The sequence below is a fragment of the Callorhinchus milii genome, unplaced genomic scaffold, assembly GCF_018977255.1.
Source record: "Callorhinchus milii isolate IMCB2004 unplaced genomic scaffold, IMCB_Cmil_1.0 Scaffold2, whole genome shotgun sequence".
Taxonomy (NCBI): domain Eukaryota; kingdom Metazoa; phylum Chordata; class Chondrichthyes; order Chimaeriformes; family Callorhinchidae; genus Callorhinchus; species Callorhinchus milii.
The window spans coordinates 72,994,205-73,016,538 of NW_024704743.1; the positions used below are offsets into that span (position 1 = coordinate 72,994,205).

General features: G+C 42.8%; 1 protein-coding gene across 1 annotated transcript; it reads right to left on the minus strand.

The window, feature by feature from the left end:
* Nucleotides 1-1,437: 1,437 nt before the first annotated feature.
* Nucleotides 1,438-21,822, minus strand: LOC103190440 (sorcin-like). Its single transcript, NM_001292710.1, is given in 8 exon segments — nucleotides 1,438-1,799; nucleotides 5,021-5,079; nucleotides 6,473-6,586; nucleotides 8,356-8,503; nucleotides 9,641-9,684; nucleotides 11,238-11,307; nucleotides 13,947-14,072; nucleotides 21,782-21,822. Coding segments are annotated over 8 exon segments (612 nt in total). The 5' UTR covers nucleotides 21,806-21,822; the 3' UTR covers nucleotides 1,438-1,772.
* Between the last annotated feature and the right edge of the window lie 512 nt (nucleotides 21,823-22,334).

Consider the following 22,334-nt stretch of genomic DNA (forward strand, 5'->3'; position numbering starts at 1 on the left):
TAGGGGCAGGTCGGGTAGGTGGAGGAGGTGAGAACCGTACAATTTAAGACGTTGATGAGAGCCAAAGAGTATGGGTCCCATGTCTGCGGATGACATCCCCAAGAGGGGGCATATAGATTAGGAAGAGGAGGGGCCAAGGATGAACCCTTGGGGTACCCCGCAGGTAACCGGGTGAGAGCGAGAGGAAAAGCCATTTGTGCAGATGTACTGCTGGCGGTTTGTGAGGTAGGACTCGCACCAGGTGAGTGCGGTCCCACTGAGGTGGACGACGGAGGAAAGGCGGTGGAGGAGGATGGCGTGATTGACTGTGTCGAAGGTGGCGGAGAGGTCCAGGAGGACAAGGAGGCAGAGGGAGCCCTGGTCACAGATAAGAGAGGATGTCATTTGAGTCTCTGTATTGTGGGCAGGGCGGAAACTGGACTGGAGGGGTTCGAAGAGGGAGTGGGAGGAGAGGTGTGCGCGGCATAAATATCTTGGTATTCATGCTTTAGCCAGAGCCTCAGCTATGTGTCTGCTTCTTTGAGTAAATAATGATCCTATGCTACTATTTAACACAGTTTCTCCTGGTGTCTGAACTAACAATCCTCCAGATAAATTGGTGATTCACTTCATGGTTGTTTGTGGGATCTTGCTGTGAGAAAATTGGCTGTCACGTTTGGTTACAAATACAGTCAATACACTTGACATCAATTACATGATACCATTGTAAAGTGAATATGTTTTTCTTCCATTACTTCATTTCAGCCAACCTCTTACGCCAGCAAAAAAAAATTTAACTTACATTTATCTAGTGCTGTTTATGCAGGGTAGTATCTCAGAGAACTTAATGATAAGAGCTTGACACTGAGGTTGGGTGGGGAGGCGACCATATACATGGTTCAGATGCGATCTCAAGTCAGGCAAATTGGGAGCAAGCTGAAGGGATTTAGACAGGGAGGTCCATATTTGTGGTGCTTCGTGGCTGAAAATAGCCACCAACAGTGGAGCAGAGGGGAAGAGGGACATGCAGGAAGCTGAAGCCAACTGAGCAAAGGAGGTAGAGGGAGGAGTGGGGTGCAAGTAGGTCAGAGAGGTAATAATAATAATCATTGCATTTGATATAGCACCTTGTCACATTGTTAAGTGCTTCACAGAATATATTGTAAAGTGGAGTGACTATTTTATGGGTGAACGATAGGCAGGTGCCAGGGCATAAGGTGCATTTGGGGATCTTGAAATCAATCCGTTGTTCAATAGGAAACCTGGCAAGGATTGGGATCTATTGGACTTTTGAGTGGATTTTTGCCAACATATGCAGATAATGGGGTAGTACTGAATACAAAATGTAAGCATTATTATTATTATAAAGGGCATTTTATTTTATTGTGTCATCTTTACTTCCCTCCGAGAGTCATCTTTCATTAATTGTTTTTTAAAAAAAGCCATACACACAAAATTAGTATAACTCGTGTATTTTAATGAAATAAAATTATGGAACCTATATTTGTTTTGGTGTTTTTACAAGCTTGTAAAACATTTAACAAAAGTAGTATCCTCACCATTGACAATTTAGTACAAAAATTGTGTTATTAGATATTAAAAGGCTAACAATTTCACAATATTGGCTTTAATGAAACATAATGGAATCATCAACATTTGGATACATACCAACCATGCATATTTCTCTATATATGTATTACATAACTGCATATAAAGAGCAGGCTAATAGACAGTGAATGGATTGCAGAGTTAGGTTCTTTTGGAGGAAAAAAAAGTCAACTGTCCGGTTTCAACTAGATGCACATGGTACATATGATGAACTGAAAGAAATTAGAAAAACATGTGAATGTTATAGCTTGCATTTTATACAAATTTATAAAACAGCAATGATAATGCTTGTTATACAGGTCTTAACATTGTAAGTACAATGTAGCCAAAATAATGGCTTCAACGATTTTTTAAGTGTTCCTATACTGAAACGTCATGCGTCTTGGAAGGCTTAACTACATGTACTAAACTGCAAGTTAGATTAAAAAAAATTAAAAGCAATCTTTCTTCAAAAGGGTTAGATTCAGTTGTCTAAATGCACATTAACATCAAGTTAATAACTGCCTTTGAGACACTCACTGTAGCATCCATGTCGATATTTGTTTTAATTTATATATTTATACATAAGATCTGCATACCAGTTTTAACCAATCTCTGATGGAGTCATTACAATATATTTTAAAAATAATCCTTGCATTTGGTATAGCGCCGTATCACATGTTTGAGACATCTCAAAGCGCTTCACAGAATATAGTGTAAAGTGAATGGACTGTATATTTTGTGGGTAAAACGTGGTAACTGATTCGCACAGCAGTGTTCCACAAACAGTCATAGATTGAGTGACGAAATTATTATTATTAATTTTATTTAAGGATTACCCCGAAAAGTGATCATAACATGGCATTTTGTCACCTGGCCATCCAAATGCCATAATAGTATTTCCGTTGGTAAATTCAGCTAGTTTATACATCATGTATAGATTTTATTTAAAAAAAAATAATTTCGTCTTTTCTGAATGTTTTTATTCAAACATGAAGTGAGAATCAATCCTCTTATAAGTGGTGTGGGGTGGGAGAAAACTTGAAGGAACTAAATTTGGTAATCATAAGTAAGTGGAATGAATGACTGTTACGTCATCTTATAGTTACATCATTCATCACAATTGACCTAGACCTTTTCCAGCCACTTCACCCCATCAGATCAGGATATTACTATGACAAAAAGAATGAAACCAGGCATTGTATGATTTTTAAAAAATATATTATTTAGAAATTATTGTGACAGACTCCACTCCAACTTTTATTTTAGTGAATTTTCACTACTTAAGCAGCTAAGGCTCTCTGCTGAGAAGGGCAAATTTCACCTGAAACAAGTGTACTTATTTACTTGCCCAGAAAAATACAATGCAAAATACACTCCACAGGCAACTGCTTTGAGATGTTCTGATGATGTGCCACATCAACAATAATCCTATTTTTGATTCACTCACATATTTAATTTCTGTATTTGAGTGTATATAGGCCCCATTGAGCAAGCCAGCGGACCAAAAGTGGACCGCAGGCTGTGGCTGTTCAGAGGACTGGATGTGGTCCTCACAGTTCAGGGCTCTCCTCTCCCAGCTCCCCTTAAAGAAGTGAGCTGTAGGTAGATTTGAGGGAGTGGGGGAAGCATTAGCCCTAGCCACCCGCCTATATTGTAGAGTGAAGTGATTATTTTGTAGGTGAACACGGCAGTCAATTTGCACACAGCAATGTCCCACAATCAGACGTAAAGTGAATGACCAATTTTAGCTGGCGGATTGTCAGCCAGGGCACTGGAAGAAATTCCCTACTCTTATTGAACAGTGCCATGGGATATTTAATGTCCATCAGAACCAGCAGAGAGGACATTGATTTAATGTCTCATTTGAAGGACAGCACCTACAACAATTTAGTCTCTCCCCGCATTACATTGCGTTAGCTTAGATTGTGAGTTTAAAGTCTTAGCATGGAGCTTGAATGCACAACCTTCTGACTCAGAGCATGCTACGAACTGAAAGGCAAAAAATGTTTTTATTAATGAAGTGCACCTAAGTTTTTAATTTAATCTTTTTTTGGTGAAACTTAAATAAACAGAATACTGCCAGTGTTTTTTTTTTAAAAAATTTGATTTAACTAGACAGTCTCTCATAAGTGGGAAAAATGTTTCACAAATGCTCATTTAATATATTTGAGAGTTTAAACTTTCTTTCAAAATAACAGAAGGAAACACCTAATGGTCACTGCTAGTAATTTTCCTTCTAGAAATGTACTAGAAATGTTCCAACCTCCTCAACCTACCCGACCTGTCCTTAAAACGCTCCGATCCTGTGCGCAACTTTGGAGTCAGGTTTGCTCCCCAATTATCCTTCCTCCCCCACATTCGGTCCCTGACCAGCACCGCTTTCTTCCATCTCTGCCACATTGCCTATCTCCAACAGTACCTCATCCCAAAAACTGCCAAAACCCTTGTCCATGCCTTTGTCACCTCTCAGCTGGACTACTCTAACACCCTCCTCACCGGTCTCCCCTCCTCCACTATTCACAAAATCCAGCTCATTCAAAACTCCGCCGCTCGCATTCTCACCCGCACCAAACTTCGTGCCCCAATTACTCCAGTCCCTGCCAAACTCCACTGGCTCCCTGTCGCAGAGCAGATCGACTTCAAAATCCTCACTCTAGTGTTTAAATCCCTCCATTCCTTGGCACACCCCAATCTCTCTGACCTCCTCTCTCCCCACAGCAGACCCGCTGCCTCCGCTCTACTGGGTTCGGCCTCCTCCGTGTCCCCCTGAATCCTCTGCTCCACCATTGGTGGCCGTGCCTTCAGCCACTACACCCCGAAACTTTGGAATTCCCTCCAACAACCCCTTCGCCTCACCCCCTCCTTCCCCATCTTCAGGTCGCATCTGAAGACCTTCCTTTTTGACTGCGCCTATGGTCACCTTCCCCTTCCCCCTGGCTCGGGCTCAGGCTATACCATTGTTAAGCGCTACGATAAGCTGCTTCCACATTCCTAAATAAAGGACAAACCTGTTATAAGGTAGTATTTGGTACCCATAAGATATCAGTGGCTACTGGTCAGCACTTCCGAGTCTCAAAATCATTGATAACATGACTGGTGACAGACATCACTGCACACGCTTGCAGAAAGCTTGTTGATTTCTATGACATAATCTGGATGGTCGGGTGAAACAATGCTACAAAGCTACAGTATTGCAAACTGAAGCACACCAATAGACACTGAAGCACAATAATGGGAGGCAAATTATACAGAGGGCATCCTATAATTTTAGAGAAGGTTGGCCATGACTTGAATAATGTTTTTATGTTTCAGCTCAAGAGGTGGGGCAAGGGGATGGAGGCAGGAGAAGGAGGATGATTGGTTAACCATTCTACTCTCCGTTTCCTTACGTAGAGGAAGTAGTCTATTAAAATAAGTACACAAATGTAAAGAAGTACTCATCTGTACTCACATCATCATATGCAAAATTAACAACCCCTTGTTGGGAAGCATCTCTTCTTCTGAAGGCATCTGAAAAGAAAAAAAGTAGAATTTATGGCAAAAAAGTACTTTGTGTTTCGTCAGCCGCATATCTGACACACATAGAAACCAAAAGCCATGCTTAAGAGCATCCAGATAGAGAGCTACATTTGCATGCTACACTCCGGAACGGAAATTTCTATTTTTCTGGCAAGGAGGCTGATTGTGAACACTATCAAGTGAACTGCCTGATGATTGTGCAGCTTAGTTAGATGTTCTTGTAATTTTAATAAAAGCTAAGTGCGAAGAACCCCTGCCCCTCAGTGATGGTCTGGCTTTCCAAGTCCCATCTGCTGCAATGCCAGGCTGGCTGTATCTTGTAATACTGCAAACCCACCTGTCTCAGAAACAGGACCAAAGACACAGAGGGTAGACTATTTCAGCATTCTGTTACCAAGCACATCACTTCAGAGCCAATTCAGCTCCAAAGAGGCCCTACCTACCTCTCTCACCACCTTGCCCCCAATGAGAAGAGTCGCAAGTTAGTCATTTGACATCTAACAAGCAAAGGTTTGAATCCTCTCTCGGTGGATTGGATAGTAGGTACCAGGAAATCCTTGCAAGCCTCTTGGTGACCAGCGCAACTCAGCATTAAAGTGTGAGAGCACTGCCACCATCATCCTCCCCACAGGTCAGACACACATCACAACCCACTGAGTCTATTTGTGTTACCACCAGCTGAGGGTGCAGAGCTTCAGTAGCAGCTGTTTACATGTCTCCATTTCAATCAAAGTGAATACCAAGCCCTGGATATTCAAGTGTGTTTTCACAAAGTATTGCAGAACAATTGTATCCAGAATATATATAGGCCAATCATGTTATATTGAGGAGGTATGAGTAGATAAATTAATGCTCTATGTTATAATGAGGCATGCTTAAAACAACTACTCGTCAGTTCTTTTGGGGTTACCAAGTCACTTCTGGCAACACTTCCTAGGTGTTGTAAGCACATTATGCACAGAAATGCCGTTGTCATTTATTTTGTGAAGTGATATCAACGGCATTCCTGTGCATAGCATCTTCTCTCCTTCAACAAGCTCCTTGGGCCAATCATCCCCATGTTGTTGGCTCCCGACCCCCAGGGATTGACTTTCAGATCTTTATCCTCACATTCAAATGCCTTCATGGTGTGGTCCCACCTTACCGCTGGCTCCTTTCATGTCCCTTGTCTGTTCGTGCCACTTTGTCTCCATTCTCTGAAACTCTCTTCTGAAACCCATCCACTTCACTCTCCCTGCCTGAAAAGCTCTCTTCAACTGTGCTTTTGGCTACCTTCTCCTTACTTTATCAATTCAGGTTTCCACTCAGACTCATGTGAAAGGCACTAAATAAAAAATACTGTTTTTGAAAACATAATGACATTTAGATTCATGTATCTATCTACCTGTGAGAGTTCGGAGTCTCACAAAGCAGGCCACATAATCATCAAATGAGATCTTCCCAGCAGTGCTGTATCGCTTTACTATTGCATTCATACCCTGAGGAGACAATCTGTATCCTAACAAATGAAAGGGATAGACTGTTAAAACAAAATACATTTTAATACATATAAACAAAAACTCATTTGTATGAAAAAATCACATGTATTGCTTTAGTGCTTGATACTTTGAGCAACGGGGAGGGAAAGAGAAGGAAATGGCAGTAACACATCCAGGTGCATTTGATACCATTGGTAAGATTTATAGAATTGCAATATAGGGAATAGAATGTATAGAAAATATATAGAGAGAACCCTTCAGATGTAAGTTGCTTGGGTATCAAATTTTAGTGATTTTAATTAGGTTATGTTGCTCCTTTAAACATTATCTCAGAAATGTTGTATTAAGTTCTACAGTGGACCCTCAGTGGTAAACAGCAGGTAATACTTAGTCAGTTTTTTAAAAAAAACTTAAGCATTTCAAAATGCAATGTTTCAAAAAATGGATGTCATCAGAGTGCCGTGCATAAGGGCTGCAATCCAAGGAATCCTGATCCCAGAATCCTGTGATTCTTTTTGATAACAGTGCTCCCAAAATCCCAGGATTTATAGAAGAGAATTCCAGGATTGTATTAAAAAATATTAACAAAAACAAAATATTAACAAAAATGAACCTCGATCATTTTCTGTGAATATACGTCTATCTTTCTGTACGCATCTCTCTCTATGCTTGTGTCACTAACTCTTCCAGTCCTGCGTCACGTCCCCCTTTTCTCTCTCAGTATACGTATGCACCAGTGACATTTTTCTGTCACTCTCTCTTCTTGTACCACTTTCTCTTCTTGTCGATAAATCTGCCCATCACTAACTCCCATCTCGGTCAGCCCTTGTTATCAGACGCTGTGTTGCTGAGGTAGGCAGGGAAGGAGGCGAGTCAGTGAGTGGTTCGGGGAGAGGTTCTGGGCAGCACTGGTGCTCTTTGCTAAGTTCCCTGGTGTTCCACTAGGTAAGATTTAGCGTCTCAGGGTCCCGAGATTTGGCGCATTAAAATTCCCAAATCCCGGGATTCAGAAAAAGCATTGGGATTGCAATCAGTAGCTGTGCAGCAGAGGTGGTTTAAAGATGTCATTGGTAGTTAAAGTCATGAAAAAGGAAAAGGTGTGAGAAAACGTTTTGGACACGAACTAAAGCCCTTGGTCTTTTTTTGTCTCGCATTTCTTATGCTCTTATATTATGTGAGGTTTTGAAATGAGATTTTAAGCAGGTAGAATTAGAAGGCAAAGACCAACAGCATAATATTAAACAAGTAACCAAAAAAAAGTATTCTTAAGTTACAATATTTTGGCAATCCAACAACAACAACTTGCACCTACATAGTACCCTCCACGCAGGGTAATGTCTCAGAGCGCTTAACAGTGGCGGAGCTTGACTCCGAGCCGGGGGTTGGTGGGGTGAGAGGTGTCTGTAAGCACGGTTGAAGAAGAAGGTTTTCAGGCGGGACTTGAAAAAGGGGAGAGGGGGCAAGGTGGAGGGATTGAGGGAGAATATTTCAGAGTTTCGGGGAATATTGGCTGAAAGGGCGACCTGCGATGGTGGGGCAGAGGGTGCAAGGGACAAGCAGGAGGCCAGTGCCAGTCGAGCGGAGGCACCGGGTGGTGGATTGGGAAATGAGGAGATTGGAGAGGTAGGGAGGTGCCAGAGAGTGAAGGGATTTGAACACGAATGTTCAACAACAGCATTATATTTGTATTAGCGCCTTTCACATCAGGAGGATGTCCCAACTTTAAGAGGGAAGAAAAACACATGCACAAACACGCGCAATTTAATCGATTGGGACAAACATAATTTACCCATGGAAGAAATAGCTTGTTGTAGTTCCTGGGGGTCAACGGTGCCACTCCTATCCCTATCAAAAGTAGCAAAGTTCTGGCGCCAGGCATTGAGCGCTGTCCAGAGCTCTTTGAATTCTGAAAAGCCCATTGTTCCAGAACAATCGCACTGTTAATAAGCATTAAGAATTCAAATTGCTTTATAGGTGCCTTCCACGAGAATGATAGACCAGCAGAACTAAACCTGCAAAATCACAATAATGCTTGAAAGAAAATTACAGTTTAACATCTCTTCCAAAGGACAACACTCCAACAAGGCAGCACTCTCCCCGCACTGCGATGGAGTGTCAGCCTTAGACCGTGAGTTCAAAGTTCCAACAGGGGCTTGAACCTGCAACCTTCTGACTCAGAGGTGAGAGTGCTACCAACTGAGTCAGGCTTAGTTGATTAACTTGGGAGGAACATTTTGCAGAAATTGCTTTTGATTTGATATTTGAAAATCAGTGACAGAATGAAACATGCATCTTGGGCATTGTATATTACCTGGGTTTACCGTTCTTTTCGCACATTTTAGTCTGCTGTACTTTTACTGTCACTCCCCGTTTTTTAATTAAATGTTTGCAGCCAACATAATATCAACAGAGGCCAGATTTAGCAGTGAAAAAAAACTTGCATTTTAATATTGTCAAATCAATGTGAATTTTCTGCCTATATTTTCAGCTAGTGGTAAAAAATTCCTCAACCAACTTACACAGCTCCTTATATTTTCTTGCTTTTCGCCACCTACTCTAGCCACTTCCAGTCTTAAATGACAGGAATAAGCACAGTTACACTAGTGCTAGTGAATCAAAGGCAAAATGCAACAGGAAATAGAAAAATAGATAAACAGGAAGATCACTATTTATCAGGCATGTCTGTTACACTAAACTGTACTGAGGCAATGGAAATTTAGATCGACTCTGGACTAATTATTGCTTACTTGATTGAAGTAGGTTTAAGTTCTTGCATTACATTGTGAACCAAGGATTACAAATAACTAGAGAAATAGGAACACAGAAAAATATGCACATAGGGACTCAGGAGGGAAAGCAAAGAAAAACCTCACTGAAGGACACAAAGAAAACTTTAAATCATGAAAACAACTTGTGCAATGTCCCATTACATTATCTACTGTAGTGAAGCATGAAAGGATAGTCCATCAACTATTTTCTCCTCAGAGAATGTTCACACTTGTAATACACGTGCCTGTTGCTGTTTATTATCAGCAGAATTCTGTACCAAAGATTTATTGTTTGAAAAAGGATACATCCAGCATGGAAATCATCAGCTTACAGGTCTCCAGACAGAATGCTGTGTAAGAAAATCGTAAAAAAAGTCACACGTGTAGGAATAAACATTTTGATATTGAATTCATAAATCGTAACTTAAATATTTAATCATGCATACTCATTGCTCATTTTATTTAAATACATCCCCCTCTTTGTTAGGCGCACAAGAGAATGCTGGTGACCTCCCCCGTCCCTCTGTGAGGAGATACCTGGCTGTTCAGAGGTTTCGTGGGAGTGTCTAAGAGATCAGTAAATCAGTGAAGGGAGAGGGAGACAGAAAATCAGTCTTCCACAATTCCATGATACTGCACAATACTCTATCACGCTACAGTGGAGAACCTGAAATCTGCACCAAATGGAACAGGTCACACTGTGAATGAGGAAACATTGAAAATATCAGATCAGACAAAATACAAATGTCTGCCTGTCTCTCTCTCTCTATCCCCACTTCCTCTTACCCTTCACTCTAACCAACAAATTAACAAACTTACCTTTTGCTGCTGATTCGCAGATGTGCTGCTCAGGAAAAAAACACATATCTGGTAACCTCACCCACGTGGATAGAACCACATTGAAGCTTCTCTATAATTATGCATCGACGCCCCAATGTGGGTAAGCAGACATGCAGATAATTAACATGCAGTTATATGGTGTTTAATTGTATCTCTCTTCTAGAGGTTTTAAAATCATGCAATTGGCACTATTGTACATCTTTCCACAGTAGTTTAATCCAGTATGGCATCATAAAACCATTCCACCAAACAGTACTCTCAGAAATTTAGTTCCTCTAAACTGAAATCTGAAATGTAAGGCTATGTAAGCAGGTGGATTTCATTCCTTGGTCTTGACAATTCATATTTTCTAAATGTAGTAATTCTAAAAAACACATCATGAAGAATTTTGTAATGTCCAATAAATTTAATCGCAAAATCCACAGCTGTGTTTGCTTTAGTCCCTGAATGATTTCCTGGCAAGTAAGGACAAAGTATGAATCAACCCATTTATTTTAATGAAATAGATGTCCCTCCCAGACACTGTGAACCAGTAAGAAAATATGCATCCAGATGACAGCATGCATTTGGACTACAAAAAAAATTACACAATGTTTAAATGGTAGGGTCAGAGTGAATAAACACTCAATACTGTAAAACTCACGATTGGCTCATTTTAAAAATTACAAAGGTCATCTTTGCACAATTCTTGTTTTGTAGGGCTGATATATCTGCATATTAAGCATCCCAACAGGGTGTTGCTAAAGGCAACTAAATCTATGACTGGTTATCATGAGCACAGGAAGAAAGAATTTGTATTGTGAATGTCAATAGCAATGCCGGAGTGTTTCCATGGTTGTTCCAACAACTCTGGCATTGTCCTCACCTCGTCTTTCAATGAAATACAACAGACAAAGGCCCATATCTTTTATATCTGGAAACAGTTCAAAGATAAAAGCAGTGTGAAGCTTCCACCACTGGTATTCCACAGAAACTATTTCAGATTAGACCTGAAATCACACCGAGCAGAAGAGAATTCTAAAGTAGTGATCTTAGCCAAAGTGTCAAATGTTTGCTAACTCACGTTTGTAACTGCCGCTGATGCCAGCCTGAGTAAGACATGACTGGAGCTCCTGAGAGTCTATCTGGCCATCCTAAAAAACAAAACTTGGTGTAAGTATACCATTAGTGCAAATAGTGTTGGTGGTTCAATGCTCTCTGTAATAAAGGAAACAACTGCTTAACATCCAAATTTAGCATTATTTCATCATTAGTTAAATAATAAATACATAGTTTCCTTACAAGTAAGCCCTTCCTTTACTACTACAAATCCCTTTAGCTTGTTAAAAATCGTCTTTGAAGTGAAAATTGCACTTGGGATAGGATGAACAAAACAACTCAGGGCTGGTATATATATATATATCTAGGCTCCTGATATTGATGCAAGAAAAACATTGTTGTGAATTGGTGCCTGTCCCTTTAAATAGGCTTTAGCTCAGAGTCCCGAGCTGGGAGAGCAATGATGGTCAGGAGAAGACCGCCAATAGAGAAGCGCAACATTTCTCATTCTTGCCAACAGTAGGGCAGCCTGGGGCCTGGACTGTCTCTGGCTTGATTGACAGCTGCTGGAGTAAGAAAAACAAGCGATGCCCCCTGATGAAATGTACGCATGCAGAATCCATGTTGCAGTTTAATAGTGAAACATCAGCAAGTTAAGAATCGAGGGCCGTAAATATTTTCATGGGGGCAAGGGTTGCCTCCCCGCCTCTGCCACACTGCTTTCAAAGTAATACTAGTACAAGTTTTTTAGGAAACAGAAAATTGCATGAACATATATGTTAAAAGAAAACCTGAAAGCCATTTAGCATCTAGAGATTAAAAAAAAATATTTTTTGTGTTAATAGTAATAATCCTTGCATTTGATATAACGCTTTTCATGTCTTCTCGACGTCTCAAAGCGCTTCACAGAATATGCTGTAAAGTGAATTGACCATATATTTGTGGGCGAACGCGGCAGCCAATTGCGCACAGCAGTGTCCCACAAACAGTCGTGGATTGAAAATGACCAATTTATTATTGTTTTGTTTTGGAGGGATTTTATTAGGCGTGTGGAGTAAGGAAACTTGCCCAAGATTTTGCCCTGCCTGGAATTGAACCCAGGTGTCTCACTTGCAAGGCGAGTGCTCTAACCACTGAGCTACAGGACTCCTTGGCAACCTGTTCCAGTTGTTAATTACCATCTGAGTACAGAAAAAGTAAGTCACCTGGGCTGATATATTAGAACTCTTTGACGTGTTTTTTGTGACTGTTGGCGGAAACAATGTGTCAAGATGCTTGCCAAGTAATTCATAGGGATTGTATGTAGCGCCTCATCATATCTTCGAGATGTCTTAAAGCGCCGCACAAAATATACTGTAAAGTGAATTGATCGTATATTTTGTGGGTGAAACGTGGCAACCGATTGCGCACAGCAGTGTCCCACAAACAGTCGTGGATTAAGTGACCAAATTATTATTTTTTTGTAGGGATTACCCCCGGAAAAGCGATCCGACAATCGATTAATAATTGGGTTCCTACTTACTGCTAGATAAACAGGCGTGTGGAGTAAGGAAACTTGCACAACATTTGGCCCTGCCCGGGAATCGAACCCAGGTCCTCTCGCTTGCAAGACTAAGCTACACAACTAAGAACAAATAGGACTTTGGTGTAACATTTCAGTCGAAAGTCAGCACTTCTGACAATGTAATATGGTTGCCAATAACTGATCACTCCCTTCCTTCATTAGATGGAGAACCTTTTTTGTTCTGTATTGACCTTTGACCAGTTTTGTTGGAATCTAAATGAATGCAAGATGTAAATTCATGAACGGCTGCACATTATTCAACTGGTTTTAGGAGGGGCTTTGACACATTGTAGATCTGACGTTAGGAGTATCTTAGGAATGACATTTAGTTCCTAATCACTTAACACAAATCTGGTCTGCCAATGTTACATATGAATTGAGTGCTGCACCTGAATTGCTTTCTGGACCAATGATCTTGGAGCATTTTTAGCAAGTTTAGCATTTTATTTATTAACTATTTCTAGAAGTCCTCGAGCCTTTCCTTCATCTTGCCCCCTCTGTTATCTCCTTCAAGGCATGTCTTAAGATCCTCCTCTTCAACCACACCTTCGGCCACCCTCCTACCATTCCTGCCCTCCGCCCTCCTGATCCTAAACCTCGCCCCCAAGTCTCAGGTCCAGATCCCTGACTCTCCAGCGCTTTGGAACATCCTCCCAACGTGAAAGGCGCTATACAAATGTAATTTTTCTTTGCAAAGTGAATTCTGAAGACAGGATGGAAGGATGCAAGTCAAAGGGACTCCAGGATAGAATTCCAGAGACCAGGGACAGAATGGCTAAAAATGCACCCATCCATGGTAGGGCAGATTGGGTGGGGGGCATGGAGCACACTTCAGTTTGCTGAGTGGAGGGAATGGTTAGGGCAGTGTCATATTGAAAAGCCTACATCACAATTATGACTAAGGTGAAATGTTACTAGTTATTACGTGAGTGTTGGGAGGATTGCACCCAATATCGGACACCAACAAATGTATGCAAATATACAAGGGCTAATATAGAATTGAAGGGCAAATTGTCCACCATTTGTAATTAATTGCTAATTAAACCCGAAACTTGAATGTCATGATTTTTGAAGTAAGTTTCTTTTTAAACAAATCTAGGTTATTCTTCTTTTGTACATGAACATCTTTACAGGCTTTAAAACTCACTCACAAAATATAATCAGACTTACATGACCAGCCACTCCTGCAAAATATCCATAGAGGTGGTCCATTGATTGTGCTTGGTATTGTTGGTAACCAGCACCCCCAGGGGCCCCTGGAGCACCTCCTGGTGCACAGCCATATTGTGGAAATTGCTAAAAGATCAACAAAATGAAATTAGATTTTTCAATGACACTTTTCACAAGAGCAGCTACGGGCCAACCCTGGTAAAACACTGTTGGTTGGGTTCATAAACTCAGAACTGGGGCTTGCTACAAAAAGGACTGTTGGGTCAGCTCATTAGCTTACTGCTGCTTTTACTTCCAGTCTGCTGGTCACGTGCACAGGAAGCCAACAATCACTCAAGCAAACGTTTGCTGGAACACTGTAAGTTGTCACGAAATCTTCTGTGCTTGTGTGCTATAGATGTCAATATTAGAGTCAGAAGTGTACCTCATTTCCAGTCCACGAAACACATGTATTCCACTATTCATATATCCGGGCTAACGGCATGCGTGTTGGACTGTAGAAGGTAATGATTTGTGATTATGCATTTATTTGGATTCAGATTAAATGTTTTTATACAAATGGTCATGGAAAAAAATATTTGAATAACCAAATGATTTGTATATCTGATATTCAATTAACTATCTATATTCTTAGATTATGCATCCAAATGGCTTTGGATTTCTAAATTCTATTAAATCAACTGTCTATTGCATTTCATTTTCCAATATTCAATTGACCAAATTTCACTGTACCCAAATCCTGGATAGTTCTGGCTTGGTATTGGTATCAAAAGATTCTACGGTTGTATGGTACATCCATATAGCCTCACTCTTTTGAGGTTTTTGAATGAGTGCAATGTTTACAAAGCAGGCCCAGACAGGGTGGACCTTTTTGGTTAAGTACTATGTTATTAAAGTGGCTAAAATCAATTCTGTATGTATGGTCTTACATTCACAACATTTTGACAAAATGTTTTCTTGATCTACTTTTCCTAGCTTCGCTCTAATTTTAACACATAGAAAAAATAGCCCAAACAAAAATAAACCTATCATTTTCTATAAATAGTGATTACAGCGTTAACCAGCCAACAAATATGTATAAAGTAGCAGAAAAGGGCAGCAGATTCTTCATCTAAACTAGTTAATCTGTAGAGGAAAGGAAACCCCTCCAGTCACCTTCTGCAGAGGAGACTGGCAAGCACAGCAGCAAACTCACCCATTTATTGATCCTTTCAATTGGGGCACATAGACCTTGGGTGTTCCCAACATTATCTAGTGACCATTGAGAGGAAACCCACTAGAGATGTTTAAAGTTCTGAAGGGGGTGGACAAATTAAACTATATCCACTTGTTGGTGAGCACATAGCAAGAAGGCATAAATACAAAATACCTAGTAACAGCTCTAAAAGGGAGCTTAAGCGGAATTTCATTACACAGTGGGTGGTGGGAACATTAACTGATACAAGAACAACAACTTGCATATAGTGCCATTCCCGGAGGTAGCGTCTCTAAGAGCTTACCAACATTATTGTAATTCGAATGAAAAATTGGTAATCTGCTGCTCAAAGTACTCTGATTCCATTGAAGACCCAGCCATAATGCCTCTAGACCTCATATTAACGATGAGGTCTTCAGCCAATTGATTAGAATTTTTACAGAATATCAAGCCTACCATCTTCCAATTACAGCAGCAAGCAGTTTTAAACGAGTCCAGTATCCTTGCCTCAACTATATTAGAGGCCATGTATCAAAGGGGGAAAAAAATACACATAGCATGCAGGAAGTTACACCAGCATAAGGTGAGCAATGGGCAGAAAGTGATGTCAGTGGCCATCTGATGGCCTGGAAAGTGACCGTTGTTTTTTTTTAAACTGATGGGGGTGTGGTGTTTGTGTTTATGGACACAGACCACACTACATTATAATGGGGTTATCCTCAGAATACATTGCCAGCGCCTTGGGACGTCCTCCCAACGTGAAAGGCGCTCTATAAATGGAATCTTGTTGTTGTTGTTGTTAATAGCCTGAGTTTACCACTGGTACTGTGGCAGAGCAGCTTGATACATTGGTGTACCTCAGAACTGCAAAATATTGGATCATCTCCATTTGTAATTCCCCATTTGAAGAAGTTAAGGGGAATTATCGATTGTAACCAAGAAAACAGTCTAAAGGGGAGCTCAAACCACACCAGCATCAAGCAGTTACGAATAACCAGATTGTAATGGCACACAATGTAATGGCCCTGGGGCAAATCATTCATCTTATATCTCATTTCTCTTCTCAGGAGGGAAAAGATTTGTTACCTAAGGAACAGAGATTTGTTTTTTTTAAAATAAAGAAAATAAAAATGATTGAGATATACCATCATGCAAGTAACTTTTAGTTTCAAGACGCATATGCACTTACTCCTCTGCTGTGTTGGCCACAAAACACAGTTACTCCACTTTACAGTATATCCTGTGAATCACTTTTCACATCCTCCCGATGTGAAAGATGCTTTACTAAATTAAGTCTTATTTAAATTGAAGTAATAATCATTATTGGTACCGCTGCTTACTTTTACGGAATATATTCCATTCCAGATACGAAACAGCTAAGCCACAATGACTTGTTACTTGTAAACCGTAATGTGGTATAAAAATTCTGGCTTAAAAGAAGTGAAACTTCAGCCACAAAGCTTCCTGTTCAAATTGTCAGCTCACATTTCTGCAAGTAGTTAGATGGTGAGGAAACACTTTGTGGAGCAACCCCTTTAGAGATAGTCTTCACGGTGAAGGGTCTCACTTTCACTTAATACAACTGATAACATTACAACAACAATACCAACTTGGATTTATATTGTGCCCTCCATGCCGGACAGAGTCTCAGAGCGCTTCTCAGTAATGGATCCCAGGGCTGAGTCAGTGGGAGGGGGAAAGAAGGTAATCAAAGGCTTCCGTCTTATCAACATTCAGCTGAAGGAAATTTGCGCTCATTCAGCCCCTGATGTCAGACAGGCAGGCTGGCAGAATATCAGGGGACTGGGGGTCGCAATGTGAGGTGGGAAAATAGAGTCGGGTGTCATCCGCGTACATGTGGAAGTGTACCCCATGTTTGCGGATGACATCCCCAAGAGAGAGCATATAGATCAGAAAGAGGAGGTGGCCAAACCATTATTGAGGTCGTGCCCATAACTGATGGCACATATTTACTAATGCTTATGAATAAATAAGATATGCTTACACCCAGCTACAGTTTTAAAGAATTACTGGAACTGGTAATACAAACAGTGCCTTTCATCACGACAGAATTTTCAACAACACCGTCATAGCTTTAATGATATCAATACCTAACACTGGTGAAACCTCTCCCAGCGATTGCCAGATAACTGCTGTATAATGTCGTAACTGTATTCGGAAGCAGACGGACCAGCAAATCTGCACACAGCAGCATCCCTCAAACAGGGTTAGTGGGACTCTTCCCACTTAGCTCATGTTAACTCTGCAATCCAAAGCTCTAACAATGGATAGCAGGATAAGCAGCAGGAAGCTTGCCAGACAATGCTCTTAATGGCTAGCTATATTGTTTTAGCTGGTTAAATTCCAGCAATGATCCTGGGAATGGAAAACAATTCTCCTACTTTCCCCATTTGCTAGCTATCTTAAATTGCCACCCTCTACAACAACAAAATTACATGTGTATAGCGCCTTTCATGTCGGGGGCTAGAGGAGAAACCTTTTGTGGAGATGAAGTGCAGGTGTGAGAGGTACAATCTGAACCATTCAAGGACAGAACCGTGAAGGTTGAAGTGAGAGAAGAGGCGGTGGATGAGGATAGAGTGGTCAACGGTGTCGAAGGCAACAGAGAAGTCAAGGAGGATGAGGAGGCAGAGGGAGCCCTGGTTGCAGATGATGGAACCTATTCCATACACACAATAGGTGCTAAAGGCTGAATGCGATATGTCAAAAAACCTAAATTAACAGGCTGAACCTTGGTTTGTCCATGAATTTATACGAGGAAGAATTATTTGTACATATATATTATGCATATATATATAATATATTACATAATGGAAGGTTTCCCATGCAATCTACTCAGTCTTTGTTCACAATATTACCAACAAGTTCTGAACAGCACTGCCCATATCACCAACCACCTGTTAAACTGATGGATTTATTTTTGCAAAGAAACCAATTGTCAGTATCAAGCAACTAAGGCAGTACGATAAACTAATATCCTTCCTAAAGACCTCCAAAAACAATAAAGTCACTCCTTCACTCTGTGTAGGAGGTGACACCTAAGTAGTATATGGATTTAGAAAAATCTGTATACAGCATTCTCATAACAGTCATTTACCAACATTGTAACATTATTTGATATGTTCAGCCTTAGATAATATGTAACCTTTATATTTTGGCATCGTGTTTAATCCTTCCTACTGCAAATGCTGTGTGTAGCAAAATATTTTCAACAAGTGTCAAAATTTTAGAATCCACACAAATATTTGTGGGACAGATACAACTATACTTTTAACTACCATCTTTTTGGTCAACAGTCATTCACTATGGCACTAAAAGCTATGAAGTAATTCACGACACCATTTCTTAAAGTCAAGTATAAAACGCCCAAAGTATTCTAAAAAATGACAGAGATTAGAAACAGATGTTAACTTTTCTAGGGTGAACCTATTTTAACATACAATTTAAAGGAATGGCCTCTTGACTTAGATATATTCACAAAACCTAAACACATTTTGTCCCTTAACTATTGTGCGTATGGAGATGATGGATATTTGTACTGGGAAATGGAACACTGTCCTCATTTTGGGCTCTCAGAATCAGTGTCAAGTACTCAAAGTTTAAGTGAAGCGAGGTTAGATGCAGAACAAAGCTTTGATAAAGTGCCTTAACCCCAACTACACCATTGTATTATGTAGCTCAAAAAGGTTATTTTCAGATATAAGCTTGGACACAAATCTATCATAGTGTTCATTGTTTTACTCGGTTTATGCTATACTTACTGAAATACTAACAATCAAATGAAAACCTAGATATCCAACTGTAGGTTTTTAACAATAATAATAATTCTTGCATTTGATATAGCACCTTATTACATCTTCAAGACATCTCAAAGGGTTTCACAGAATATACTGTAAAGTTAATTTAATGTATATTTTGTGGGCGAAACGTGGCAGCCAACTGCGCACAGCAGTGTCCCACAAGCAGTTACGGATTGAGTGAACAATTGTTTTGAAAGGATTATTACCCCCAGAAAGCACATGCAGAATATCATGACTAAGGTAACAACATTGCAAATGAAGTAATCAAATATTCTTAACACTGTATCTTTTTGCACATTCATTTGCACTCCTCTAGATAAGGGATTTTAAGTATTGAAAAATGTCCCATTTTTGGCACCTACTTTCAGCCTCAAGCAATTCCAGGTCGAGGAGAACCTAGATGGATGCAGATAAAGTAAACTAATGGGTGTGGAACAGGTTTGATGGTCTGTATGACCTCTTCATGTTCATCCAAGTTCCCACGTGTGCATTACATAGTAACATAGGAATTCCTAGACAAAAAAGGCCAAGGTACATTTAGTCTGCCCTCTACCATGCTACAATAATGGAGATGTTATTAGCAATTAATTCTGTATGGATTAGTCTATTATCACAGTGGAAAGGTTTGCAAACCTTGGATTCAAAGTTGCCTAGTACTTTCAAGCACGCTACACTTGTCACATTTCAAATTACTTACATACTGTATCCCAAAATATTATTTTCCAAAATAAATCTATCCAATTTTTATTTGAATGAATTGACACTATCTTCTTCCACCACATCCCTGCAAATTTAGCCTCTATGCTCTCTCCCTGGAGGGACGCGTCCTGCTTACCTAATTCCAGAAAATATTAGGTGCAGGATGGCAGGAGCCAAGGCTCGGGGACACCACAGTGTGTGTTGGGGTACTGCCCGAGTCTAACCAGCTAAAAACCATGCAGCTTGCCATTGATACTGCTGTCTGAAAAGCTTTCCCGCTGCTTGTCCCTTAGGGGTGGAGTCCTGTAGCTCAGTGGTTAGAGCACTCGCTTTGCAAGTGAGAGACCTGAGTTCAATTCCAGGCAGAGGGCGAAACCTTGGGCAAGTTTCCTTACTCCACACGCCTAATAATAATCCCTCCAAAACCCAAAACAATAATAAATTGGTCATTTTCAATCTACGACTGTTTGTGGGGCACTGCTGTGCGCAATTGGCTGCCGCGTTCGCCCACAAATATACAGTCAATTCACTGTACAGTGTGTTCTGTGAAGCGCTTCGGGACGTCCTCCCGACGTGAAAAGCGCTATATCAAATGCAAGGATTATTATGATTATTGTTATGATTATTATCCTTCAGAGCTATGACTTGCGGGGTTAATGGAAGCGGAGTGGGATGACTCACAACCCCCAGTGACTAGTCTGCCTTTCCAGGTCCTGCTGATGCACAGCAAGATGAGCAAACTAAGCACATCAGTGATGAGATATCACAAAGCTCGTCTTTTGTTGTTTGCCTTTTTAATCATTCAGAGCCTTCATGAACCTACAAAAAAAATGATGCAACACCCAAAGGCTACCCACAGGGTCCTGCAAAGAAAAGTGGGGGGGAAATTCAGTCAGGAGGCCCCGTCACCTCACACACGCAGGTTATGTCTGACCAAAGCCGCCCCCCACCCCCGGAATACACGATGTGCTTCGGTTACAGTTGATGAGTGGCGCCCGGAATGGGCGGCGTTGCACAACGACTTTTCTGACACGAGCAAAAAAAAAATGCAGCGACTGGAATAAAATACGCGGAAATGCGGCCCCCACAAAAAAACGGGGTGGGGAGGGGGGAGAGGGGTGGGGGGGGGAGGGGGGAGGGGGAAAAGGGGTGGGGGGGGAGGAGAGGGAGGGGGGGGGGGGGGGACGGTGGGGGGGGACGGTGGGGGGGGATGGTGGGGGTAAACAGAACAGAGATTTCTCGGTGCATCTGGAGATGTGCAGAGACCCCCTCTCCCTCCTCTCTCTCTCTCTCCCCCCCTCTCTCCCTCTCTCCCCCTCTCTCTCCCCCTCTCCTCTCTCTCCCCCCCTCTCCCTCTCTCTCTCCCCCTCTCTCTCTCCCTCTCTCTCCCCCTCTCCCTCTCTCTCCCCCCCCTCTCTCCCTCTCTCTCCCCCCCCTCCTCCCCTCTCTCTCCCCCCCCTCTCTCTCTCTTCCTCCCCCCCCTCTCTCTCCCCCCTTCCCTCTCTCTCTCTCTTCCTCTCTCCTCCCTCTCTCCCTCCCTCTCTCCCCCCCTCTCTCCCTCCCTCTCTCCCCCCTCTCCCTCCCTCTCTCCCCCTCTCCCTCCCTCTCTCCCCCCTCTCTCTCTCTCCATTCCTCCCCCCCCCTCTCTCTCTCCCCCCTTCTCTCTCTCTCTCCCTTCCCCTCTCCCCTTCTCTCTCTCTCTCTCTTCCTCTCCCCCCCCTCTCTCCCCCCCCCTCTCTCTCTCCCACCTTCTCTCTCTCTCTCTCTCCCCCTCTCTCCCCCCTTCTCTCTCTCTCTCTCCCTCTCCCCCTCTCTCCCCCCTTCTCTCTCTCTCTCCTCCCCCCCCTCTCTCTCCCCCGTTCCCCTCTCTCTCTCCCCCCCCCTCTCTCCCCCCCCCTCTCTCTCTCCCCCTTCTCTCTCTCTCTCTCTTCCTCTCCCCCCCCCCTCTCTCCCCCCTTCTCTCTCTCTCTCTCTTCCTCTCCTCCCCCCCTCTCTCTCTCTCTCTCTCTCCCTCCCCTCCCTCTCTCTCCCCCTCTCTCCCTCTCTCTACAGTACCGCGGGAGCTGCTGTCGGGTCGGGTCGGGTCGGTGGGTGTTTGCTATGAGTGCAGAGCTACATACCCCACCGTATCCAGGATAAGCCATAGCAGCGCTCCGTCAGTCTCTGGCTGTGTGGGTGTGGGGTGTGGGGGCGGTACCGGGGGGGGAGGGGCGGTGCCGGGGGGGAAGGGCGGTGGGGGGGGAGGGGCGGTCCCGGGGGGAGGGGCGGTGGGGGGGAGGGGGTCAACACGGAAGTGGCTTCTCACTGGGAACATTCCACTCTCCTGTGAGCGCGGGGGTTGTGGGGGGGGCGCGGGGGGGGGGGGGGGGGGGGGGGGGGGGGGGGGGGCGCGGGGGGGGGTGTGGGGGGGGTGTGGGGGGGAGGGGGGTGTGGGGGGGGAGGGGGGTGTGGGGGGGAGGGAGGGGGGCGCGGGGGGGGGGTGTGGGGGGGGAGGGTGTGGGAGGGGAGGGGGGGAGGGGAGGGTGTGTGGTGGGGGAGGGGGGGGTGTGGAGGGGGGGAGGGGAGGGTGTGGGGGGAGGGGGGTGTGGGGGGAGGGGGGGTGTGGGGGGAGGGGGGGTGTGGGGGGGGGAAGGGGTGGGGGTGTGTGTGTGGGGGGGAGGGGGGGTGTGGGGG